This window comes from Corvus moneduloides, chromosome 16 (genome assembly GCF_009650955.1).
Source record: "Corvus moneduloides isolate bCorMon1 chromosome 16, bCorMon1.pri, whole genome shotgun sequence".
Taxonomy (NCBI): Eukaryota; Metazoa; Chordata; class Aves; order Passeriformes; family Corvidae; genus Corvus; species Corvus moneduloides.
Genome location: NC_045491.1, coordinates 9,280,461 through 9,307,219, shown reverse-complemented (window position 1 = coordinate 9,307,219; position 26,759 = coordinate 9,280,461). Strand labels below are relative to the sequence as shown.

The window sequence follows — 26,759 nt, the reverse complement described above, 5'->3', positions numbered from 1 at the left end:
GGATGAGGGGGCCTTGACAGGCCCCCATCACAGCTCTCCTGGCTGCTCCTGCGGGTTTGCCACGAATGTAAACATTCCTGCAGGAATGGGCTTTCCACAAGTGAATTTAAAATTTAGATCAGACAATTTTAAGACTCGCCTCTCCCTAAAATACTATTTAGGGAAAAAACAGGTTCATTTTAAGAGCCTTTTTCACCCTGTGAAGCTGTGTTGCTGTAGCTCGCTGAGGAGTGAAGCTCTGAGCACACGGGAGATGCAGAAGGCTCCTTGTGCCTGTCAGGAAGGCAGTGCTGGAGCCAAAATCCCAGGCAAAATGAGGGGCAGGGGCATCTGAGTCAGCAGCTGGGGGTGCTGGCTGGAGGGCCAAGGATGGGTTATTCTATTCCATTTGAAGAGGCCACCGAGGCTCGGTGCAGCGGGCACCTGCTGATGTGTGCATGGAGTTTTCAAAGGGAAAAATTGCCAAAGGCCAAACACTTCATCCAGATTTAAATTTGTACTTAGAAGTGCAGCTTGACAAAAAACCAGCCAAAAGCCTGACACAGACCAAAGGGGTGAGGAGGCCCTTGAAGAGAGCTGGCAGGAGTCTGCAGCCTGTAAAATCACTGCCTGCAGCTTCCCCCCAGCTCTCTGCAGTGAAAAGAAAGAGCTGCCCAAGAAAACTTTGAAGATATCAAAGCGTTGTTGCAGTCTGAAAACACCATCACACTTACAGGAAGGTATTTAGAATAAGCTGCAATACATTAGGTTTCTTCTCAAAGTACTAGAAATGGCGGAAGGAGGAAAACCAGAGCCTCTCCCGAAGGGATGAACATTCAGAAATCTCTCTACACAGCCAGGTGTGCAGGAGCTCACTCAGACAGACAGCCAAGCTCTGTCTTTGCAGGGAACAGGAGAATCCCTCATGGTGGAAGTGTGTCCCACCTCACAGGGATGGACAGGAGAAAGCAACTACAAAAGTGGCTGCCTTAAAACACCCTTCCTGCATGCCTCAGGCCAGGGCTCTCAGCTGAAGTCCAGGTATGCAGGGAAAGAAAAGGGAATTCAGGACTTTTCCTATCCAGAAAAAAATCAGGACTTTTCCTCCTGAGTGGGGAGAAGGTGTTGGTTCCCCTGCGCCACACCCTGGCTCTCACAAAGGTTACAGCAGCCTCACAGAGCAGGCACAGAAGGAGCCTCCAGCCCCTTCCCAAACACCCACCTCCCACCTGTGAGCCAGGCGGGAATGCCGGTGAGGGGAGCCGGAACTGATGGATGCGACAGGGCTGCAGAATCCCAGAGCTTTTCCTGCTGCTCCTTTGCCCTGGTCTCAGCTGGCCTTGGGGGCAGACACAGACACGACAGACAGACATGCACACACTGCCCACAGGCCTGAGTCTCTGTACAAACACCTGTTAGGACCTGCAGCAGCCCGAGCCTCGCACTTCCTTCTTCACATAGTCGTGGAGCTTGAATTTGGGCTCGTTGGGCAGCTTCATGGACCTGTGCTTCAGCTCCCTGGGAAAGGGGAAAGATGTTACTCTTAGGCTGCTGCTTCTGGCAGGGAGAGGATTTTGTCTGGAAGAAGCCAGAGGGGGAGTTTGGACAAGGGCATGGAGTGACAGGACAAGGGGAATGGCTTCCCACTGTCAGAGGGCTGGGTTAGATGGGATATTGGGAAGGAATTCCTCCCTGTGAGGATAGTGAGGCCCTGGCACAGGGTGCCCAGAGAAGCTGTGGCTGCCCCTGGATCCCTGGCAGTGTCCAAGGCCAGACTGGATGGATGGGTCTTGGAGCAGCTTGGGATAGTGGAAGGTGTCCCTGCCCATGGCAGGGGGTGGAACTGGATGGGCTTTAACATCCCTTCCAACCCACACCATCGCAGGATTCTATGATTCCAAGCTGCCTTGCCCAGCTCGATTGAACGCAGCATGGCCTGGGCACTGCTAAAGCTCTCCCTGATGGCAAGGCCACTGCTCTGGTCACTTACTTTGCAATGGCTGTGAATGCTAATTCCACATTGAGGCCGCTTTTGGCACTGGTCTCCATGAAGGGCACTCCGTACTCCTGTGGGACGAGACATAGCGGTGTCAGCAATGGCACCAAGGATGTTCCCGGGGGCTCTCAGGGAGTAATTTTTGAGGACAAAGAAATGAGAAGTGTTTGTAGAAACTCAGAGGAAGAAGAACAGATGAGGAGAAAGGTGAGAGCACGACAAGGGAAAAAAAACCAAGTGCTCCCAGGTGTATTTTGGGTCAGACAGTCTCCAGGTGGCCATTTCCTGTGCACATCCTCAGATACCTCACCTACCTTGGCAAGTTTCTCTCCATCTTCCCTTTTCACCACTCTGTCCTGCGCTGAATCCACCTGCAACAGGAATGGCAGAGAGCCGTTTGTGGTGATTTGGAAGGTCACCAGCAGGTATCTCCTGTCCCCTTATGCCCTGCCAGGCTCTCCCGCCCGTGGCTCCAGCGTGGGAGGAAGAGGAGGCTCTGGCAAAGCCCTGGGGGCAGGCTCACCTTGTTTCCCAGTAACATGAGGACCACATCCTGCTGTGCGTATTCATGGATCTCTGTCAGCCAAGCCTGGAGGGACACAGCCAAAGAAAGGGGTTGGCAATGGCTCCAGGAGGAGGAGGAGAACGGGAATGATGGGGAGCTGCCCCAGTCCTGGGCATGGACACCCTCGGTGGGCAGTGCTGCCATCCCAAGCAGTGCCAGGGATGTGATGTTCCACGGATGATCCCTGTCAACAAGGGGGTACCCCGGGGTGCCCCTGAGCCCTGGGGGACCCACTTTGCCAAGCAAGCCCAGCACCCCACTTCGACTGCTACCAGATCCCCATTTCCCAGGGTTACAGCAGCCTTCTGATACCCCTGCCCACTCCATCTGCCCACGGGTGCTTGTAGGGCTTTGACCCCAATTCCCCTCGGCTTGGACTGAACCTCATTTCAGAGGACAAGGCTGAAGGTTGGCTCTGGGATGTGCCCTGTGCCCATGTCCTGCACGTGCTGCCCCTGTGCTGAGCACACTGATCCTGGCAGGCACCTGAACCTGCTTCCCCGAGCCGTGGGGTGGCTTCCCTGCCCTCTAATCCAGCCTAATCTAATCAAACCTGCCCTAATTCCCTGTAATCCCTGACCCCGTGGTGTAAGCAGCTGCCTGCTGTCTCCAGTGCTGTCACTGCGCTCACAGGGATTCCTGGTGATCACCAGTGGTCCCTGGTGACCCGTGCTCCAAACCCAGCAAGAGCCCAAGACATGTGGATGCAGCCCCAGGACCCCAGTGCACCCTGGCTGGGCTCAGGGCACTCGGCACCATGGATGGGTTGGAGTCACTCCTGACTCCCTTTGTTTGCCCTCTGGCTCCATCCCTTCTCCCAGTGCCTGGCAATCACCCTGGGTGCTCGTTCCTTCCCACTGGGGCTGTGTGTCCCTCAGGGACATCTCTCCAATGTCCCCAGGATCACTGATGCTGCAGACAGGGCCGTGTTATCCAGCAGTGTGAAACCTCTAAGGGATCTTCTGTGTCATCACAGGGTCACCAGCCCTGAGCAGACCCAGAGCCTGGGTAACACCCAGCACTCACCCTCCTTGAGCCATCCAGCTCCTCAGGATAGAAAATGCCACCGCTGGCCAGTCCCAGCTGGTGGGAAGCGTTCTCAGTGCCGGTGACACGGGAGCGGGGTGGCAGGACCTGCCCTGTCCCTGCCGTGGGACTGCAGGCACAGAGGGGTGGCAGGGGTGGCTGCCAAGGGAAGGATGCTCTGGAGCAGGGAGAGCTCCAGGCCCCCAGGGGATCAGGGGCTGTGGGACCCCAGGAGCCAGTGAGACACATCACAGCCCCAGGGTGTTGATGCCACCATGGCACAGGGTGTCTGTGCAGGCACAGCTGCTCCCTGTGGATGCACACGGCGTTCTCATGCCCAGGACACAAGCAATTACATCCAGTTCAGTCAGGGATAATTGCTCCCCGGCTCGGGACATGCTCTGGCAGTGCTGGCACAGGTGGCCCCCAGCAGCCACATGGGGCCAGTGGGGCAAAGGGAAGGGACACTGAGTGCCCAGGTGTCCCTGATGCCCCCACTGCAATGTGGGCAGCATCTGCTCTCCCCCTCTGCCCGGTTTGAGAGGCCTCTGCCCCAGCACCACTCCCCAACACCCCTGAAGGACCTGCTGCGGGGAGGGGGCAACCTCAGGCAGCACCAGGGACCCCCCAAAGCTGGGAGGAAGGGCAGGTGGGCTGGGGAGGTGCCGCAGGAAGTGACCCTCTCCCTGCCAGGTTTGGACTAAGCTGGAGGCAGGCAGTGAGGTGCCCAACCCTGACCCACTGTGACCTGAAGGAGCAGAGGGGGATGAGGGAGCAGCTCGCTGGGGAAAGCTCCTGTGCTCAGCTACCGCAGCAAGTTCTCTGCCAGTGCTGTAATTACACAGCATTAATTGGCCGGAGCAGTGAATTCATCACCCTTTTATTTGCTGTGAAAGGGAAAACCTCCTCGGCCTGTCCCCTGCCTGTCCTTGCAGGTACTCAGTGGTAACCATAGTCCTTCTGCAAGTGACCACAGCTCCCACCTCCAGCACACACCTCCTGAACAAACCCACAACCACAACCCAGCCGGTCACACATGAGGGACAGCAGGAGGGGCTGGGGGTGCTGCTGTACCTGGATGTTGTCGAAGGATGCTTTGTTGGTGACATCGTAGAGCAGGAGCAGGGCTGTGGAGAGAGGGACAGAGCGTTAGTGCCAGTGCCAAGCCGAGCCCATGGCTCAGAACACATTGCACAGTCCCTGTGGCAGGCCACAGCTGGGGACATGAGGTGCCTGCTGTGAGATACAGAACACACTAAAATCCAGCGCAGCAACACCTCACACTGGCTGGTGTTTGCAGAGCCTCCTCCATCCACGGCAGCTGCTTCCTGTGGAAAACCACTCCAGTGATTCCTGACTTACCTGGCCTGGAGTGGCAGCTCAGGGCCCCGGAGAGCTGGAGGGAGGGGCTCCCCAAGAGCAGAGGTGGCCGTGCTTACCATGGGCATCCCGGTAGTAGGCGTGGGTGACGCTGCGGAAGCGCTCCTGCCCGGCCGTGTCCCAGATCTGGAAGGCAGATGGGAGCAGAGGGATCAGACCTGACCAGAACCCACCAAAACCAGCCCAAATAGCAGGGTGCAACCCCAGGAAGTTTCTCCAGCTTTTGCTCCCAGGGACATCAACAGGAAAAATGACCAGAGCAATGAATATGGAAGCAGCATCTTCCCACTCCTCAGCATGGGGACATGATGTGGCCCTTAACTGGAAAATCCATGGAGCAGATGGAGGCATGGGGACCCGCTAATGTGATTTATCAGCCCTTAATTCAGCAGGAGGCTTGAAGAGTGCACGCTGCTGCCTGGAGCATCTGTGTTACCAAGCTCAGGGCAAAGGGCTCAGAGAAACCGTCAGGCCTCAGGGGGCTGGAGCAGCTCTGGCTGCAGGGGCACATGGAATCTTCATGTCCCATGGGCTGGAGGCAGGCTGAGCCAGGGAATGTGGATTCCTTCCAGGATCTCAATCCCTCTCAGCATCCTTTGGCTCTCCCAAAGCAGGAGCGGCCTGGAAACACCGGGCAAACCCCACAGGTGCTGCTCCGGTTTCACCAGGTCCAGCTACGGTCACAGAGCAGCAGGGAGGCAGCAGGGCTGGGACGAGGATCACTGTGGCCAGAACAGCCCCCAGCCCTGAGCAAGCTCCTGCCAAGGGGACAGAGCAGCCAAAAGGGTCCATAAGGCTGTCCCAGGGCAGGAAACAGGACCACAAAGGATAGAGATCGGGCCCCATTTTGGGGGTGCTCCTCTGCTTTGTCCTCTGAGGGGCTTTGTCCACCTCTGAACACCCGGGGCAGAAAGAGAGATGCTTCCAGGGCCATGGGGACATACCTGCAGCTTCACCTTCACCCCATCCACCGTCAGCACCTTGTTCTGAAAGAGAATGGAAAGGGTGGTGAGGGGTGCGCACAGCTGCAGGACGCCCAGGGAGACACAGCCAGCCCCCATCCTGGTCAGTGTTTCCCCCAAGCCCTCAGGTCATCACCTCTCCTGCTTTTTAAAGTCCCATCCGTTGGTCCCAGCACCTGCAGAGCCATGGCCCAGTCAGAAGATCTCTCCCTGCATCAGCACGAGTTGCATCTACTTGGATACCTAAACCCTGGCAATGCCACACCCAGCTCAGGCTGGAGACCTCTGGCCATAAATTAATGAGCACCAGCATTCCACCTTAATGGCCTTCAAAAGACAGAGTCAACCACTCCACATCCAGCCAGCAAATTAAAAATAACTCCTGCCCCTGTCTCTTGGACCTGTTTTTCTCCTGGTTTCTCTCTCAGGATTTTTCCTCCCCCTGTTTTGCTTGGTTTTAGGAAAGGTGGGAGCCCCTCGGTGTGGCTGTGTCAGACAGGGAGGGCAGGAGATGGATCCTGACTGTGTCCCAGAGCAACCACCATCCCAGCAATCCACACCAGCCTCTCCAAACATTAAAGGAATGCAAGCCTACAGACCAGCGGTCCCAAGAGAAGGAGCAGAGAAGAGATTAATTTGCTCGCCAGATCCAAAGGAATTAGCACAGTAATCAGTGGGACGTGCTGGAAACATGGCCAGGGAACAGCGCACCAGTGGGATGAGGCAGCTGGTGGCTGCTCTGGTGATAATTTTAATCCCATTTCCTCCATTTGCTCCAGAGCTGGTTTGGGAAGCTCCTGTCTCCCTCATCATATGGCCATGGGATGGCCAAGGCTGCCATGACCCCAGCTGGGCTCCACGGGCTCAGGCCTGGCTCATCCACCCCCAGCACTGGACACGCCACCAGCCCCAGTGCCACCAACCCCCCCCAGGGACCCATGCCAAGATCCATTCCTGCACATCCCACACCGCTCAGCACCATCACCCCTTCAGGTGCTGGCAGGGCTCTTCATTGATGGTTTTAACGAGGGCAGAGGGAGCATCTCATCCCCTGCACATCTACACAAGGATCCGGCGAGGAGGAGAGGGCAGGAGAGAGCCGGAGTGCTGCATCCTCCGTCTGCTCAAGCAAGCGCAGGGAGACGGCCGAGGTTTATAAATACCTTCAAAGGCAGCGACTGAGACGGGGGAGAGAAGTGATTCACAGCCTGGGAGCTGTAAAAATAGGCAGCCAGGGAGTGGGGAGCTGGGAAGTACTCAGGGAAAAGCCAGGGCTCGGGGAGCCGGCCGGGCGTTTAGGGCTCCCTGCATGTGGAGCTGAGCTTTTCCCAGGATGTGACACCAGGGCTGCTGAAGGCTGAAGTGCCTAAAACCCAGGGTGCCCACTGCCACAAAGTGCTCCTTGGACCTTGGTGCCACTGCCCAGGGCTCCCAGGTGAGCAGGGACAGAGCCATCCCCAGGGCAGAACCACAGCCATGGCAAATGGCGCTGAGCTGCACCTTCACCTCATCCCAGAGGATGGGGAACAGCCCTGCCCTAACCTGTGCCACAGGTGAGACAGAGCAGGTTTATGCTCTGCAGGAGATGCACTCTCCGAGCTCACCTTGCCCTCCAAAACCCCGGCTCCTACATGCAGGTGCCAGAGCCGCAGCGGAGGTGCAGGCACATCCCGCAGGCTCTGGACTGGCACAATGCCATTCCAACCACAGTTCCCATGTGCTGGCAGCCAGCTGCCAATACCACCTGCCAGGAACCATGCCAGGGACTGCAGAGGAAGGAAAAGCCTCTGTGTTTCACCATCGGCCCCAGATCTTGGCACAAGGGGATGAGGACACTTGGTGTGATGGATGGTGACAAGGGACAAGGACACAATGAGAGTCACATTAAAACCAGCACCAAACACATTAAAACCAACACCCTTCCCCATGCCCACTCCAGCTCAGAGCAGAGTGTGTGGCTGTGCCAGGGGACATGGCCATGTCCCCAGTGTGGCCATGCTCCAAGGCTGATAGACCACCATGGGTGGGAGGGAGGGAGAACATGGCCCCAGCCCTGAGCATGGATCATCTAGGCCAAAGCCACCTTGAAGCATCTGGTGAGCAGCCAAAAAAGCTGAAGCTCCAAAGGTGCCCCACATGCACTGACCTCCACTTCAGGAGGTAATTAACACCAAGCCGGCAGCAACAGGAGCCACACTAATTACACTGACCTATATTTCAGGGAGGTAAGTGCTTAGACCTAATTGAAGTCTGCACATGGATCCAGGTGCTGCTGGACCAACCTGGGGAAAAAATTGATTTTCTGAGGATTGGGTGTGGAACAGAGCAGGATTCCAGGGTGAAAAGCTGTAGAAGTGCTCCTGCAAGGCAGGAGACACACCCAGAGCCATCCAGAGCATCACTCCTGCCTGCATCCCTGTCTGCATCAAAAGAAGTTAGCCCTGGCTGTGGCTGCCCCATCCCTGGAAGTCTCCAAGGCCAGGTTGGAGGGGCCTTAGAGTAACATGGTTTAGTGAGAAGTGTCCCTGCCCAGGGCAGGGGGTGGATTGAGGTCCCTTCCAACCCAAACCATTCCAGGATTCTGTGATCCCTGCCTGCCCCCAAGCACAGGGTAGCTGCAGAGCATGGGTGAAGCCAAGAAGATGGGAGGAGCAGGGTGGGAAAAGGCAGGAGCTGGGCTGGGAAAGGGCAGGGGCTGCTGCCAGCAGCACACACCAGCGTGGTTCAGATGAACCAGATGCCCAGGTCTCCCCCCATACCATGGCTAAGTGACTTTTCAGCTTCCAATTTGTTTTTTTTAAGGAGCTGCCTCAATTCCCTCCTGTCAGCCCTTCTAAGGCACAGCTGGGGGCTGAGCTCCTAATAAGCATCCAAAGACAAAAGACGCCGTGTGTCAATGCACTGAGATGTGAAATGTGTTACCAGCCCTGCCAGCGAGGGGAGGGGCTGTGTTGCTCAGGGCTCCTTCCTCATCTCACCCCGTTCGTTAGAACAGAGGTAATGCTCCCAGCAGCCTCCTGCCACAATTTGGGCAGGAAAACCATCCCTGCACCTCAGCTCTGCTGTCGCCCTTCCCAATTTCAGTTTTTGTGTCCTTTTTCCTGGGGTGGTGCGAACGTTATTAAAATCTCATCTAGCAGGGGCTGCAGTGGAATGCCTGCAGCGCCTGGGGTGGACAAACACGATGCTCCGAAGTTAAATAATCTTCAGGACATCAGATAAACAAAGTTGGAACCTTGCAGATGCAGGAAAAATTAAATTACCAAGTGCAGATGGTCCTCAATTAAGAGCAGCATTATCACACACCAAGGCCCTGCTGGCTGCAGCCCTGGCACGATCCCACCACCACGACTGCCCAGGAGCAGCTGTTTGGAAGCAGAAGGGAGGGAGGGGAAGGTGCTGGAGCGAAACCGCGCCGTTCCTGAAACGTGCACAGATGATGCTCCCACACAAACCCAGCGCTGCCGCCCTGCTCTGCTCCCACAGCAGCTGCAGGATGGGCAAATGCCATCCTCTCAGATCACAAGGTCCCCATAGTGCCAGTGAATCCCACCAGGAGCAACTGGCACAGCCCCAGGTGCCTGAGTCCACACCACTGAAGCTGCAGCACAACCCAGGATCAGCATCAACAACCCGGCCTCTCCCAGCTCTTACACGCATGAACTCATTAATTGAAGCCTTTAAAGTTAAATTGGATACATGGATCAATTTGCTTCGCAATTAACTGGACAAATGGGAAGCTGCTCACTGACACATTCAGGCTCCAACCAGGGGATCCCCACCCCATCTCCCCTGAGTCTGTGATGGGCGATGGCTCCAGTGGTGCTGCCCAGGAGCACCCACCCAAGCACCCCTGCACAGGGGGGGCTCCACTTTAACCATGGAAAAGAAGTCCCTCAAATGTCATTATTGGGCCTTGGAGGCATCTCCTGAAGCTGAGCAGGGGCAAATTCCTGTCAAAGTGGGGATAAATGGCATTAGTGGCTATAGATCAAACTGGGCGCAGGCGCTGGGGCAGCACAGAGTTAATTAGTGCCAGTAATGAGCTGTGGGACTGATAGCACAGCCACCCAGAAATGTCATTAGGTTGTGGTGTCACCAGGCCAGGTCACCCAGGAGCGGGGGATAGATTGGGTTATCCTTTATTTCAGGAAGTCAGGAGAAACCCAGCAGTGGAGGACCGGCTGAAGGGATGCTGGAGCACTCCAGCCCTGTGCCAAGGCCAGACCAGGAGCCAAATTCCCACCTGGCAAAGCCCAGGGAGCCCCTGCAAGCACAAACACTCCTGTGCCAGGAGGAAATTGGATGAGTTGTGATACAGCAGACACACAAATAACCACCACCTCCAACAGCGGCTGCAAAAATAGATCAAGGATCGATATGGAAATCCGCCCAAAACAGCAGGACACTGCATTATATTTGCTTGTTAAAACCCTGAGGTTCTCCCACACATGCGCAGCCAGGGAGCCGCTCCTGGTGGCCCAGCATCTCTCCAGGCACAGCACCTGGCTCAGGGACATCCCAGCCCATTGCCACAGCCAGGGATCCAGGACCAGCCCCACTTTGCCCCCTCGGTGCTGCAAAAACCTGCTCCCTCTAAATCCAAGCAGTGCCCGATCCAGCACAGCCCAGCCACACGGCACCTCCGCGGAGAACACAGCCAGCCCACCACTCCAGCCTGCGGAAAACTCTTCCAGGAGCACATTCCCTGCAGGAGAGGGCAGGGAACAGCCTGATGCTGTGCTGGAACCTACGGAAAGCCTCTGGGAATGGGGAGACTGGGGCAGAGATGGGGGCTGGAGGCAGGGCTGTACCATGGTGTGGCTGTGTGGGGCTGGAGGATGTCCCAGGCACTGGGAATCATATTCAATGATCCTCTTTCTCCTCCTCAGCTGTGCCACCACCAGACATTCCCGTGCAGCCCCAGCATCCCAGGGAGACCCGGGTGGCCAAAACACCCCAGCACGGTTCCCTCTGCCTCATCCCATAAATCTTCCCTTCAGAGAAAAATCGCAACCATTCATCTCCCAGGGCAGGTGATTAATTCCTCAGCAGCTCTGCGCATTTGCACTCTGTAGCTAAAAATAGAAACTTCTGCCTTGGGATGTTTTCGTCCCCAGGCCTTGCACACTCCTGCCTGCAGCCACTCCAGCGCCAGCACCGCTGCCAAGATCCTTTCAGAACCCACAACATGCCGGTGCTGGCTGCTCAGCTCCTGCTCAGTTCCTCAGCAGATCCCAGGAAATGCAGATTAACACCACAGCCCCTCACTGCACACAGCACTTCCAACCTGCTCTGCTGCCACAGCCACCCCACAGCCCCTCCACAGCTGCTAGGAGGGGTCACCCCACCGTGTCCCTCTGCCACGTCTGGCCTGGAGAAGCCACAAGCCTGGCCCTACATAAATGCCCCCCCTCCTGGTCTCCAGGTGGGCACAGCCCCTTCCCTGCAGCACCCAACAAGTGCCCCAGGGATGTCAGCAGCACCAGCCTTTGTCCAGAGCCGTGTTCACTACATTAAATCCCAGTTAACGTCTCCCTGGCTGCCAGCCCTGCAGAGATAAGAGTCCTGGCTCTTGTTCGAGCAGACACACTGAAGAATTAGTGACTTATCATCTTCTAGTCACATCAGTCTGCAAATAAAAGGGTCTTCTGGCAAGAAGAGAATCCTGTCTTAGGGACAGATTAGGGGTAAGAGGATCTGCTTATGATCATACATTTTAAATTCAGCCCTGTTCTGCTTCTCGGCATCGCCCATGTCAGCCACAGTCCTGGGTGAGGGGCACATTCCCTCCCAGTCCGGCTGCTCCATGAAACCAGCAAGGTCCTGGGATGATCCATGGGATGGTTCTTGAGGGAGGCACAGGCAGATGAGACTTGATGCTCTCAAGCCCAACGAGGCTGCTCAGGCTCATCCCGGCAGGAGGGAGACGGGGCCGTACAAGGCTTTGAGATGTCCCCGTGGGAGTGAGCCTGTGCCCCAATCCCATGGGCAGCCAGAGAAATCCACCATCAAAATTTCTCAGGGTAGGATCTGCTACAGCTGACCTGGAGACCAGAGCCACCAAAAAGCGACAGCCAGCAGGAAGGCTGCACCCATCCCTGCAGCTCCAACACACGGCTGGCTCCTGGGATGGGATGGGATGGGATGGGATGGGATGGGATGGGATGGGATGGGATCCTCCTCATCCGGGGATAGTCTGCCCAGCTCCCCCACCACCCCGGGCTGCATTACTCACCCCTTCCATCTCTTTTCCCCCTACTTTATAAAAGAAGGGATATCTTTAAAAATATCCCTGCTTGCTTCTAAACCAGGAAGCCTTGGAAACAAAGGGGGCAGAGATGGCTCATGCAGATCCGTGCCAATACTGGGAATAAGTAACGTGGCACTCAGTATATTTATCTTCATTTTCCTCATCAAGGACATGCCACGCTGCACAGCTGAACAGGGATCTCCACAGAGCATTTATTGCTCTATCATTTCTCATCTGCAGCAAACACAGCCCCGTCAGTGCCACAGAGATGAAAAATGGCTCATCAGGTCCTGTTGGATGGGGAATCATTTATTTGGGGAGAAATAAAGCCTTGCAGCACTTCTCTGACCTTAAAGGTCTTTTCCAACCTAAATGATTCTAGGATTTGCCTCAGTCCTGGGCTGAAAACTTGCCTGAAGTTTCTGAGAAGACTTTACAATCCAATTTAAAAAAATCAGGCCTGAACATCCAGCAGCAAACACTCTGTCAGCACCCAGCAGTAACACAGCAGCATCCACAGACAGCACTGCAAACAGCATTATTAAAGAGCACTTCTCATCCCTAAAGAAAATGAAATCCCCAAAGACCTGACAAAGGAATCTGTAGCTTTTTATCCCAAACATTCCCATCCTTCACCAACAGCCAAGGCAGAAAGCTCCCAAAAACTGCATCCTTGCTGTGCAGCAAACCTGAGCCCAGATCCTTTGAAGGCTTCAAGGAGAAGAGAGTGACTGAAGAACTCTAATGAGATTTTCTGATGGCTGAACAAGTCCAGTCAGCCTCCAGGACTGGCACCCATCAGGTCCCAGTGCTCCCTGGTACCACAGCCCATCTCTGAATGGTGCAGTGGCAACAGGGACAGCCAGGGCTGAAACGCAGCAAGTCCCAGGCCCCTCTCTGCAGGGCAGGACCCTCCTCAGCCCTGTGGCTGCTCCCCAAAGTCCAGGGGAGCTTTCTGAGGTTTCACTTTCTCCCCACTAACCACGGTGTTTTCACTTTGCCACAGGTGGCGATGCCACCATGGTCCTGCCTGGCCACCTGCCCCTTATGCAAGAACAATCCTGAAATCCCCCTCGGACAGAGCCGGGGACACAGGGGCTGAGTGGGCAGAGCCTTTGCCCCATCACTCCTCTGCCAGTGCCGGGGTGGCCGCTCGGACCCACCCACAGGTGGCACAAGGCAGAAGCCACAGCACAGGAGCGATCCCGGCGCTCCCGGCACAGGGCTCCGCCAGCGCAGGCACCGTGCAGTCAAAGCTTTGATCTTTGCAAAAAAGCTTTTCCTTCTCCCTGGCAGCAGTCCCAGCTCTCCCATTTTCCGCTCTGCTAGAGCAGGCTCTTCCCCAGGTTTGGGCACCACTGAAAAGCCCCAGGAGATGCAGAGGTGCTGAGGAATTGCAGTACACTGAGCACATCGCCGGCGCTTCCTCACCAAAACCACCCCACTCAGTCAAACCAGTCTGGCCAATCCAACTCCACCATTTGCTCTCCCTGTGTGGGGCTCTGGAGCAGACCTGCAGCCTGGACTGTGCTGGGAAATCACCCCAGGGATGCAAAACACCCCAAGTCCTTCACTGTGGGCGCTGGAGGTCTGGGCAGCAGTGCAGACCATGCTCCCAGGAAGCTGTTCCAAGACATTGCCAACCCTTTTACAAACAAAACTGAACTAAAACCCACACACAGCCACCTCGATTTTTTTGTTGCGCACTTGGGAAGCCCAACCTCAGCCAAGAACTCCAGCTGGAGCAGCCAGGTCCTCAGGAGAGGATTTCCATCTCTGCACTGGGCTGTGGGGCTGATCCCTGGAGAATCAGCCCTCCAGGAGCTGCTCTGCTCCCGCTGCTCTCCCCCAGCACACCCAGCTGTCTGACCTCATGTGTGTATTATTCAGGAGGGAAAAACACATCTGCCAGGCATTAACGCTTGCTTGGGAACAAAGTTATTTTCGGCATTGTTGAGCACTTCTCCCATTAATTCATGCACATTTATAAGAACAGCTCATGAATGGGTTGAAGGAAGTTTGGCCTGAGCCACAGAGCCACTCACTGAGCCCCAGCCCTGCTGGGAGCCTCCTGGATGTGTCTCCCCGAATTAAAGGGGTCTTGGGAGCAGCCCCACAGAGCAGGACCCACTCTCCAAGCTCAGCCCCTCGGCACTGACTGAATTAAGTGCTCTGGGTGCCGCTGTCCAGGCTCTGCAGCACCACAGCACCACGCTGGCACCACAGCTGGCACTGTAAGGGCTTGAGGTGCCTCACAGGCCCCCTGTGCTCCCGCTCACACCATGACCACAAAAAAACACCCAGGAGCAGGAGGTGACAGCACACAATACACACAACCAGTGACAGGTGCCCAGGGCAGCATCACAGGGCTGTCACCAGCCTGGAGGGCACTGCCTTGCCACGCTGTTGCCATGGGCAGGTGCAGGGACACAAGGCTGGGAGGGCTCACATCCCCACCAGCCCAGCACAGGTGCCAGCCCTTCACCAGGGCTGGGATTGTGGGAGCTGCCCAGCACCGCTGCCAAATCCAGGCTCAGCTCTAGAAATTGACACCAGGAGTAGCAACAATACCCCGGCTCCTCCTCTGAGGAAAACGGAGCGATGCAGAGGCCGGGGGTCACAGCGCGGCTGCTTCCCCACAGCTCCCAGAGCCGAGCGTGCTCAACACCAGGGAAAAAAGATAAACCAAAGAAAGCTCAGCCATCTGGGTGCATGAGCTGCTGGAAGGGCTCCCTGTGCTCCCGAGAAAGGGTCTGGACTGACCCTGCACTGCCCGGGGCACTGTGGATGGATGCTCATCCATGGACCCTTCCCCTCCGACAGGGAGGTCCCTGGACAGCATCTCCACTTCGACCTCCCAGCAGCCAGGCCGGGCTGAATTATTCATCCACACATGCAGCTGTGTTTTTCTTAATCATTAGTTCCAAGGAAGCAGCAAGGCACGGAGGCACGGGTGGGACCAGCTGCTGGCGAGTGGCAAGGGAAGCAGATCCAGCAATTTCTACCAAATTCAGCATCCAGAGCAGGGCAAGGTCCTCACCAGTGGAGTCTGCACTCTCCAGACGGGCTGGAGCTCCCCAGATGCCTTCAGCAGCCTCCTGCACTTGGCTTTGCAGGGAAAAAGATCATTAACAGGAAGCTGTTCCAAGGTTGGGAACACAGGGCTGACAGCTGGCTCTCCCCGGGGGGATGTGCCCGGCACAGGGGCCAGGCCAGGCTCGGTCCCGATGAGGAGGAGCCACAGCCCTGGCATGGGGCAGGACCCCCAGCACGCCTGGCACACATCGCAGCCCGGGGGCTCATGGCCATGGTGCGGCAGCTCTTCCCCAGTGACGGCGTTAATGCCACAGACCCGCACGCGGAGCCTTCGCCGGGATCGTTGCCGTGGTGATGCTGCGCAGGCAAAGCTGGAAAAGCCAAAGCCTCCATTTCCCCAGCGTGTCACTGAGCCCGGGAACATCGAGGCTTGGCAGGCAGGAGGAAAACATCCCGAGACACAGGATGCAGATGGCACAAGGGCTGGCGAGGTGGATGCAATGGCTTCGTGGCATCTGACCCAAGCAGCTGGGCATGGCTCCCACCACTCCCCTCCTTTCAATAAATTAAATAGAAAAATCCCCCACGAAATGGAACAAAACCTGTGCAGGTGTTCACACCAGGACCAGTCACATCCTCAGAGATGTGCTAATGGTTTACTGGCCCCTAGAAGATGACCCTTCCTGCCTGCTGACTTCCTGCAGGCAGAACTGACCCAGCCCCGTCACACCAACATCTTCCTCAGGCTCGGAAGCATCACTGAGACCCCCAAAGCACCCACTGAGTTCCTCCTCACGCTGAGACAACCATGGCCCAGGGCCATGGACATCACCCTTTAAAGCTGAAGCACCACAAGCTCCCAACTCACGTTAGTTGTGATCAGGGAGAAACACTTTTTCCCAGAGGAGGCATAAAGATGAATTATTTGCTGTTGCTTCCGAGAGATTCACCAACGCCTCAGGGCAATGACTCGGTGCCGAGCCAGGATTAAAAATGCGGTATGTCCCTGGTAGACAAACAGCTGTGTGAGCTTCAGGGCTCCGCTGGGATCCCGAGCTGGGGGAGCCAGGCAGCCCCGGCACCCTGGGATGGAGCCAGGAGCCGCACGGGCAGCGCGCAGCTCTGCCTGTGGGGCCAACAGAAAAGTATTTTGCTTCCAAAGGCTCTGCAAGTAAAGCCCTCAATCCCCCATCACCATAGGAACAGTGCGTGCCCCATCACCATCCAAGGACAGGGACAGCTGCTGAGGCTCACCCCACACTGCGGCTCCCTCCACCACAAACACAGCTCTGACCTGCCGGGATGGGGGCGCTTTTTCCCGTTTTTTTTTTCCCAAGGAGGATGACCTGCCAGTACTTGCTGTCCCAGGCTTTGGCACGGTCGATTGCTGCCCTGCCCTTGGCCACTGTGCTGCTCAGTGTTACCATCACAGGGTCCAGCAGAGCCCCATAGATGGGACCCACCCCACGGCTCAGGTCTCAGGGAAGTGGCTCTGGGGAAAGGACAAAGGGAAAGGTGTTTTGCAGGGAAGAACAACACACAGTGAGCACCCGGTGAGCTCAGCCAGAATCGGCTCCTGCCACTGCAGCCGTCCCAGCACTGCCAAACCCAGGACTGGCACCTCACCCTTCCCCACAGAGGTCATCAACATCCATCCCGGGAATAACCCAAAGCCTGCTGAGAGCAATAATTAATTGACAAAACGAGGCAGTGGCTCAGCAGAGAGGCAGCAAGGGCTCAGGGCATCACAGGAGCTGAGCAAGGCATAGCCAAGGGGCAGGGATGCCCCAAATGCCCATCCCGGGGGCAGTGGAGGAGTTTGAGACACCCCAAAACCCACCTGTCCCCCCTTTCCTGGCCAGTTTCCCTCTGCTTTCAAAGAACAACCCAGTTCTGCACAGATGAATTCAATATTTTATCACAAATAAAAGATGAAAGTGAAATTAAGCCAAATGTATTCCATTAAATATTCAAACCATTTAGACTTACTCTGGCCCCATTTAAATGTTTTACTGGCTATAAAATGCTCCCTCACAGGTCCTGACACCAGGAGCGGATCCAGCCCGGCTTGGATCCATGGCAGTGGATGCTCCAGTGCCCAAATTGGCCTCTCCAGGGCCCACTTCCCACCTGGCAGCAGCCAGAGAGGAGCCAACACAGCACAACCGTGTACCCACAGCCTTCCTCCAGCCCGACCTCCTGCTCACCCTGCTCCTTCACCGTGATCCTGCTGAGCTGGAGCACAGCAGGAGCAGGGATCTGCCTCACAACCCCAGACACAATGTGGATGGGTGGGAATTGCATTTCCCAACTGAGTTTCCCATAGTCCCCATCTTTGGTAGGGCTTTTGGGCTCCCACACAGCTCTCATCAGGAGGATACAGAGGCAGATTATGCTGAGCACCTTTACAATCTCCCTCTTTCTACCAGCAGCTCCCAGGTTTATGTTTTCCTTGCCTGTGTCCTGGCACTGCAGCTCCTGAGCATCCCAGACCTTCTGCTCTCCCCCTGAGCTAATTAAATCCATTATTCCAAGCACCCCAGGCCAGGACAGACCCACGGGGACACCAGCTATCAACATGCACCAGGAAGCCACCAAGCACCAGCAGGGCTGCAGGAGCCTGGAGACACTGGTGCCCTTCCAGAAGCATCTCCCAAACCCCATGTCCCCAGCGCTGTCATGTCAGCTGAAACAGATGCAAAATTCCACATCCAAACTATTCTGGGTGGTATTTCTGACACCAAGGAGGTGGAGAAGGCACCTTTCCACCATCCTGCAAAGAGGATTAAGCTGGTTAAAGAGTTTTCTTAGCCAGGCTCTGGGGCTCGCTGCCACTCCAGCTGCTCAAGCACTTCTCTGCTTTGAAGACATTCATCTTCTTTCTCTGCCTTCCCCAAGGCAGGAATGGAGTCCCTTGTCCGCTGGGATCACTGCCTGCATGCGGGGGTTTGCATCTTCCTGGTGTGCTGCAGAACTGGGGTTACTATTTTCCAAAAGCAAGAGGCAAAGGAAGATGAGTAAAAGCCCGGGAGCTGTGAGGAGCGGGCACAGCCGCCACGGGCACCGCTCGCAGCATCTCTTGGCAACTGAGCCCCTGCATGCAAATGACAGGCACCGACTGCAAAGCTGTGAGTGTCCCTCTGCAAGGGAGGGAGCAGCCACGGGAAGAAAAGCAGGCCTGGGCTTCCCATGAAAAATGGATATTTACTCCTCTGAGAGCCCAGCCTGGGAGCAGGGAACAGGCACCAGCAGCAGCTGGGGAAGAGCAGCGTCCTCAGAGTCACACACGGGCACATGGGGTAAGATCCCGGCTGATCAGTGCTGCCCTCCCTAGGCAAGGCTGCCAGGACCTGCCTCCCCGTGCCAGATTTGGGCACAGGTGGTCCCTACAGCACCGGTGACAGCATCGTGTCCATCCCTGGAACCAGGCAGAAGGGGTGGGAGCATCACAGGAATCATCAGAGACTCCTGGAATGGTTTGGGTTGGAAGGGATCTTAAAGCCCATCCAGTTCCAACCCCCTGCCGAGGGCAGGGACACCTTCCACTAGACCAGGTTGCTCCAAATCCCATCCAATTTGTCCTTGAGCACTTGCAGGGATGGAAATCTGCTCTGGGCAAATTGAGCCCAGCTCTCCATACAGAGAGAAATGCAAAAATATGAAATCAGCTAGTGGCTGCTATTAAAATTCATCCAGCAATGGGAGGTGCAGAACAAACTGATTTTCAGACAAAGAGCTGCTGGAAGCACACAGAAACACGGAATGGTTTGGGTTGGAAGGGACCTTAAAGGTCATCCAGTTCCAAGCCTTTGCCATGGGCATACCCATGGTTGGCAAACAGGCATCCCCTGCTTGCTCCTCTCCACCTTCCCCATCCTGGTTGCAGCTGTGTTGCCACTGGCGTGACCCCACGGAGCGGAATTTGATCCAAGCAATTCAGCAGCACCAAGATGTTTCTCCCAGAGAAAGGCCACTTCCCTCCAGAGCTCCAGCCCTGGAGACCAACCTAAACCCACCCTACTGCAGCAAATCCCCATCCTGACCCCACACAGCAAAGGAGAGACTAAACACTCTGCCCAGCGCCCGAGTTCCTTTCCTCCAACATCCAGAGCTAATTTTACACAGAAAGACGCTGAAATTAATTTATTTCCGTTTCTTTCTTCTGGCCTAAGCAGCTTTCCTCCCACTTTTTCCAGATTGATCCATCAGAAAATGAGCCCTGCTAATGCTCCATGCCAACCGCTGAGATAAAAGCCAGCCCTTGGCTTTCAGGAGGCTCCAGGTTGCTCCAGCCCCTCAAAGGGAAGCACCAGGCAAAGGCTGTGAGGGCAGGGATGTGGGCTGGGATGTGGGCACCTGCTGGGGACCTGAGCATTGCCCCAAGGGCAGGGATGTGGATGCCCACTGGGGACCAGCAGATGCTCAGGGCATCCACACCCCTCTCCCAGCACATGGACACCCAGGACCAGTCTGGGTGCATCCAAACCATGGTCCCTGTTACTCTGCACGCTCTGCATGGCTGGAGCAAAGGCTCCCATACTCCTGCAAAGCTCAGCTCACTGCAGGAGGCAGGGGCAGCCCATGGAAGGTGCACACACAAGCACAACAAAAATTAAGCAGAGATGCAACAAATCTCCCATGTTAAAAAAACACATTATACACCGCTGATTCCAACCCTGAGCAGCACAGGGCTGAGTGTAATCAGGAGTCCTTAGAGCTTAGGGCCACCGGTGACAGGTTTTATCTACAGCACGGGGCTGTCCCAGATTAACCACGGCACAGCCAAGCCGAGGCTGAGCAGAGCACAGAGCCTCCCGAGGGGGCTGTGCTGGCGAGCAGCTGAACCCCCTCACACCGGTGTGAACCTGTGCACATCAAAGCTGAGCCTTCAAAGGAAATATCCCCTGTGCCCACTGCCTGCTCTGGAAGCCTGGAGCTGTGCTGAAGCACCGGGGCTGGCTCCCTCCTGCTCCTCCTCTTGCAGCAGCGCCTGAGCTCGGTGCCAGGAGGATGCTCCCTGTCCTCGGGGCAGCAAGAGAGGAGTGACACCGCTGCACACCTGGGAGAACACGAAGAGAAGCCACCCTGGTTTCATCCCCCTGATTAACACAGGAACCATCACCCCTGCTAATGCAAAGAAGCTCATTAGCACCTCTTCCCAGGGAGAAAAGGCTCATCCTTAATTTTTTTCTTTTATGTTCTTCTCCTTTCAGGTCCAATTAGTATAAAAATCTTCACTCACCCAACCCTGCAAAGCTCCGGGCTGTGAGGACCAGGCTGGGCAGCCCCACGGAGCCCGGGTGTCACTGGGGACAGGGACACAGTGGATTCACGTGGCCCTTTGGCTTCTCTGCTTTGGCAAGACCTCCCTCCCGTTACTCAGCTGTCACGACATGACACAAGTCCCGCTGGCTGCGCAGCTCGAATTTCTGTCGAGGTTTCTGCAGTGCTGCCAAAATTACAAGAAGCAGCAGCTCCTTCCGTGGCACTGAGAAAATCGGGATTCACACCCCTGAGCACTAAACCTGCTCTTTTCCAGGAGCCCCTTCTCCCTGGAACCCGAACATATGAAGTCAGGAAAGCACATATGACATGCCCAGAGAGCTGCTCTGCCCTCACCAGTGGGGATCTGTGGGGAAAGACCTCCCAAGCAGAGGCACCTGACAGGATTCCCCAGATAAGACCTCATGCCATGGCTCAGCAGAGCTCATGGAGGGCAGTAATTAAGCCCCTAATTATCTAACAATGAAACCCTGAAGGTGATACCTGTGATCCAGACACAGAAGGCAGAGAGGGGTTTTCCCCTGAGGGGAAGCAGCTCAGGAGCTCAGCAGACAGATGTTTCTGCTCAGCCAAAGCTCTGCCTGGACAGGACTCCTCACCCAGGGCTCTGCCTCGATGGCACCCATAGTGGGGGGCTCACCCAGGACTGCACCCCCAGCCAAACCCTGGCACTGTCCCAGCTGAACTGGGAAGGTTGGAATCACCCCCAGGAGCTAAAGATGCTCCCCCAGCAAACCCAATTTTCCCAGGAAGGAACACTGAGGACTCAGCACCTCTGAAGCTTGAAGCCAACACATGCCATTTTGATGTCTTTTTTAATATTACAATCATCTTTATTTCCCCAGCATCAGTGGCTTGTTTTCCAAACACATTCAGATCAACATCCTTCTTTGTTTAAGAGATGATGATAAACAAACTCGATGCGGGAGGTTCTCCCTCACATAAAACAGTAGGAGGGAACAAACCTCAGGGGCCATTAGGAATCGTAATGCCAGATTAATTTTAAATGGATTTCTATTCATTTACATTCGCTCTGGCCTATGTAATCCATTAGCCATAGCTTTGGGTGCATCTAATGGTTTGACATCCTTGAAAATGAGCAATGGATCCTGGAGCCCACTGGGACCAGTGGACAGATTGGGAGAGAAGGAAGCCGGGCTGGCATGGGGGCTGCCCCCAACACAGCTGTGTCCCATTCCAGAACGCTTGCAGGGACCAGATGGCATCAGGAAGAGTGGAGATGGTCCCCAGGCCAATGCCAGGAGCTGGGAAGCTCTATCCCCATGGTTTCCTGGGCCAGGACGGGCCCCAGGGACCTGGCAGGTCCCGAACAAGGTCATGCGTGCACAGGAGCACAGCTGCCACACACGCTGGCCTTGGAGAGGTCCCTGCGGTCTCTGGTGCCAGCGAGGCTCAGAGACTGGCACAAACCCTGCCAAAACCCCACAAAACCCCAGAATAACCCTCCTGTGCTCACTCAGCACCTCTCCCAGCTGGCCAAGAGAACACAGCAAACCCCAGTGACACCTTCCCACCACTGCCACCTCACAAACAGCCTCGCCTGCTTCAGCCAGCAAAACCCCTGCCAAACTCTGGGGCTGCGGAGAGAAGGAGCTGTGATACGACAGTTTTGTGATTAAAAAGACACAAATTAAAACCAGCAGAAGCCTCCAGAGTTGCCACCCCAGAGCATCATCTGCATCGCAGCGCCCACAGCGAGAGGGACAATTACCCAGTGCCCACAAACAGGATTATCCTAATGGGAATGGAGATGCACATCACAAAACTATTTCCATGTCCCCCAAAATTACGAATGCCTTACAAGGATGATAATAATGAGTTTTAGGGCATACACATGATCTCCCCCACTGTATAATCTGCCCATTTCAGAGCCATGTAGCTCTAGCAGCTCTATTAGAGAAGTAAATTAACCCTAATTTGATTGTTTCTCAGTAACAGTCATTTCAGCGCTCTAATCAATAAGTCACAGGGTTTTATGGCTGCCCTCTCTATCAATCACTGCAATCAGTAATAAAACGCTTTTCATTTGAAGAACACCTGAAACACTGTGTAATTACCTTTGTATAAAATTACAGACCCCAATTTACCCATTTTACCTGCTGCACGCCCCCAGCCTCACCAGGCATGAAACATCCCTTCCTTCCTTAAGGCTTTCTGAGCTGTCCTTCATCCCTTCCCAATGTCACTGCACCAGCGAGTTACTACTCACACCCCAGCCAAGCAGAAGGTTACAAGAGACTCATCTCCCAGAAATCCTCCAAGAGAAGTGAAGATCCAAGATCCTGCTGGAAAAAGGCGGTTGGGAAGACGCAACACTGGTGCATGGCACCACCAGCAGCTTTTCACAGCACCCACCAGAGCACCCAAACGGAGCCAAATCCATCGCACAGGGAGATGGCACAGCCGGTGCCCCAGGAGCAGGGCAGGGAGAGCAGCACTGCCCAGACATCCTGGGAGGTGACAAGCTCACACTTTGGGGGGAGCAGATGGTTGGGGGACTGGTGAGGGACAGGGAGCAGCTGATCCTGGTGCCAGCGAGCCAAGCCAGGCGTGCTGCTGGCTGCTGCTTTGGTGGCAAAAAGCTGCCTCGTGCCCTGCACAGCTGCTGTAAAGGCTCTTTGGTGCCACCTCTGTAAAGTCACCATTCCTGTTGCTCTGCTGTCCCACCTCAGGGGTGGCAGCACTGCAGACCCCCTTCACCAGGGCCTGACTGAACCATAGGCAGTGCCCCCAGCAAGGGACTGACAGAGAAACATGGCCAAGAAAAGGTTTCAAGGGCCCCAGCCAGCACTCAGATGTTCCTGCCTGGCAAAGGACGCTCTGGGCTCACTGGGGCATGCAGTGTCCCCCTTTCTTCCTCCCAGTCCACCCTTATTCCCTGTGTGGAGCAGGTTCCCACTGTCCTCACTGGAGCTGTACAGCTCTGACTGCTACCCCCATGACTCCTGGCACCTGGATGCTCCGATTGCTCCCAACCAAACTGATCCCTCAGCACAACACATCCCCCCAGGCCAGAGGGAGCAGGGCCACACAACACCACAGCCCCACATCAGCACCCCAAAGCTGTGCTCAGGAGATTCTTCCAGGGCATTCTGGTTTATATCACTGTTGGTTTTGTTGTTTGCTGTTTCAAGAAAAAAAACCAAACAACTCTTCAAAACACTGCAACTGCCTTAGGGAAATATTTTCATGGGCAGGTGTCAGGCCTCAGTTGTTACAGGAATTATCCCCAGGATCCTGAGCAGAGGACACGCTCCCCCGTCCCTGTGCAAAGCCGTAACGAAGACGCTGCTGAGCTGCTGCCGCTGCTGTCACCCCGAGCGCCCCCGAGCTGATGAGGTTTAAGTCCTCGGAGCAATGTTTAGTTACTCCTCTGCAACATCCATCACTCACCTGCCAGACCCCTGGAAAGGGCTGAGGAGCCCCCCAGGCACTTACCCTGAAGTCGATTCCCACCGTGGAAATGAAGCTGCCGGCGAGGAAGGCGCCGTCCTTGAAGCGCACCAGCAAGCAGGTCTTGCCGACCCCCGAGTCGCCCACCAGCATCACCTGCAGGGAGAGAGGGAGGGAGGGAGGGAGCGAGGGAGGGGCGTCAGGCTCCAGGCTCTGGGAAGGCAGCCCCACTGCAGCCATTACCCCGCTCCATCACAGGAGTGGGCAGCAGATGCTTGAGGGGAAAAAGCACATCTAAGAGCGATGTCCTTGGACTCAGGGGAGGGTGGGGAAGAGGGTGGGAAAGATCCACAGTGGGATTATTCCCCACCCTGCACCATGTCACCAAACTGGAGACACCTTCCCCTGACCGGCACTTATCAGGTCCTTCATGGGGTCACAAACACCCCCTGAAAACCAAGAGATGCCATCTGGGTGACAGGAGCCACCCGTGATGTCCCCAGCACACCCACAAAACACGCCACCATGTGTGGGGCTTTCTGGGAGGGTGACACTGCCCGTGGGGAGACTTCAGGGGGTCCTCAGCCACAAGTGCCAGCTCCAGGGGTGCACTCTGCCCTCACCTTCAGTGGGACCCACACATGCCCACGGCCGGCTGCCCTCCTGGTCCTCCATGGATGCCAAGGGGGCAGCTCCCAGTGGCACCTGCCTCAGTTTCCCTACCCAGCAGCCACCGTGGGCACAGACAGGGCAGGCACATCCTCACCACAAAGCAACCACGGCAGAGCTGAGGCTGCTTCCAAATGCAGCTCCCCAAAACCTCTGCCCACACCAACAGCCCGCCTGCCCCCCAGGGCACTAACCCTGCTCCCCCTGGCAGGATGACACTGACAAACCCGGGACCACGGAGCCGGGCTGTGCCAGCTCCTTCCACACCTGCCGTGGCAGGTTCCCTCTCTCCCAAGGCGCTGCCATCAGCCTTCCACGAGCCATTAACCTGTGACAGGATTTAAATGGCTTTATGGCAGGGACTGCCCTGGGTCACACCGAACCCTCCCAGAAGCTGTCAGAAGTGGCGAATGCCACCACCACTCTGCAGCTCAGCCCTGAGAGGCAGCAGCAGCCCCAGCCACAGGTGTAGCTCGTTTTGGGGCCGGAGGGCACTGCCAAGGAGGACAGGATCTGCCCACGGTGCCCCACACCCCCAGCAGAGCCCCACACTGGTGTCCCACAGGAGCACCAGGCACAGTGGGGTGAGGGCAGCCAGCGCCCACGGGAGTATTGGTGTGAAGCCAAGGGAAGGGGGGCAAAAAAGTAACTTTATTGATTTTTTAAAAAATTTTCCAGACATCTTTTTGGAATAGGTGACCCTCAACAGCAGCTGCTCCCCACTCAGCACCACCAAAGCCTCACCCGGGCCCGCAGAGTGCCCAGAGCCAGGATCCAGCTCCATGCCCAGGACTTGGCCACTGCCTCAGGCAGAGACCAGAAGCCTCAGGAGAGGGGAAAGGGAAGGAGAAAGTTTAATAAACCAGGTTTTTACTGGATACAAAGCAATTTCCGTCTGCCACTGGTTCAAAATCAGCCAGACCATTAGCAGATATTTTGTCTACCCAGTGTGTTTGGGCTTATCCAAGACCCATTTGGCGCACCCTCGTGCCATGGGGACGACCCCCAGGGAAAGCCCCAGCCTGGGCAGGCAGAGGTGAGCTCCAGGAGCTGAGGACCAGTGCAAACACAGAGGTGGCTCCATTTTAAGGAAGCCGTTGAACCATTAATGAAGCTGTATCAGGACCAACCACCTACCGAAGCAACCAAACACATTTCTGGAACGTCCCTCACCAACCCCACATACCGAACCTTAACACCTCCTACCCCACATCCCAGACTTTGACACCGTGACGGCCACACCGACTGCCACAGGCACCAAGCTCTTAACACCACACACCAAGGTGGGACTTGCCACAGCAAACCCGCGTTCTCCAGGCTCAATCCCCCGAGCTCAGCTACAGAGATCTGTGTTAGAAACACAGAGGGGTTTCACCGAGTCGTGGCCTCAACCAAAATCATTAAATGAGCCCCAAAATCACTATGTGAGCCCTAAAATCATCAAATGAGCTCCAAGCTGGGCTTGCATCAGGTCGCATGATGAAGTGGGGAGGAAGCAAATATGTTCGCTCTGTGACTCGCTCGCCAGGATCTGAAGCAGCGAGGAGAAGCCATCTGAGCCCAAAAGGCTGGGGACATCTCAGCAGCAGCCGGAGCGCATTCGGTGCCCCTCGAGGGGTGCCATCACCCTGCTCACAGCCCCGGTTTTTTGTAGGTTAAAGAGGAGCCGGGAGGTTACAGTAACTCCCCGGAGCAGCCTTTGGCCGTCACTTGCACAAGTCCCGCAGCAGCAGCCCCGCTGCCGGGAGCTGTGCAGGCGCAGCCCCCGCCGAGACCCCGACCCGGCGGCTACGGAGGGGAGGGATGCCGGGGCTGGGAGCGAGGGAAGCAGGGATGAAGGGAAGCAGGGATGAAGGGAAGCAGGGATGCCCTCCCGGTCCTGGCCCCCAGCAACTTCGGGGACGCTACACCCGGCCCCGCACCCGCCTGACCCCGCGCTCCCGCAGCCCTCCCCGCTGCCCGCTCCGGCCCCGCACCTTGAAGGCGAGGTCGTAGAACTCCCCGCTGCTACTCAGCGAGGGCCGCCCGGCCGCGGCGCCGCCGTTGCGGGGCAGCTCAGGGGCGGCGGCGGAGCTCCCCCGGGGGGCGGCGGCGGCGCGGCCGGTGCCCTGTGCGGCGGGGGGCAGCGCGGCGGAGGGCGCGGCACCGCCGCCCTTGCTGCGAGCCGCCTTCTTGCGCGACATCCCGGGGCCGGCG

At 56.3% G+C, this 26,759-nt stretch overlaps 1 protein-coding gene across 1 annotated transcript; it reads right to left on the bottom strand.

The window, feature by feature from the left end:
- Nucleotides 1-1,083: 1,083 nt before the first annotated feature.
- On the bottom strand, nucleotides 1,084-26,759 carry RAB26 (RAB26, member RAS oncogene family). The gene is made up of 9 exons (XM_032125779.1): nucleotides 26,540-26,759; nucleotides 23,940-24,050; nucleotides 5,891-5,932; nucleotides 5,006-5,072; nucleotides 4,641-4,693; nucleotides 2,499-2,564; nucleotides 2,290-2,346; nucleotides 1,970-2,046; nucleotides 1,084-1,497 (listed from the first exon to the last, which is right to left on the bottom strand). The coding sequence occupies exons 1-9, from the start codon at nucleotides 26,744-26,746 to the stop codon at nucleotides 1,395-1,397; spliced, it is 783 nt and encodes a 260-aa protein (XP_031981670.1). The 5' UTR covers nucleotides 26,747-26,759; the 3' UTR covers nucleotides 1,084-1,394.

What these genes read in the sequence shown, in the direction of transcription:
- RAB26 (XM_032125779.1), bottom strand. Translation starts at nt 26,746, where the DNA reads ATGTCGCGCAAGAAGGCGGCTCGCAGCAAGGGCGGCGGTGCCGCGCCC. An exon ending in CGGTGGGAATCGACTTCAGG is followed by an intron (nt 5,933 to 23,939) that starts GTAAGTGCCTGG and finishes ATTCTCTTTCAG; the next exon opens with AACAAGGTGCTGACGGTGGA. An exon ending in ATGGAGAGAAACTTGCCAAG is followed by an intron (nt 2,047 to 2,289) that starts GTAGGTGAGGTA and finishes CTCGTCCCACAG; the next exon opens with GAGTACGGAGTGCCCTTCAT.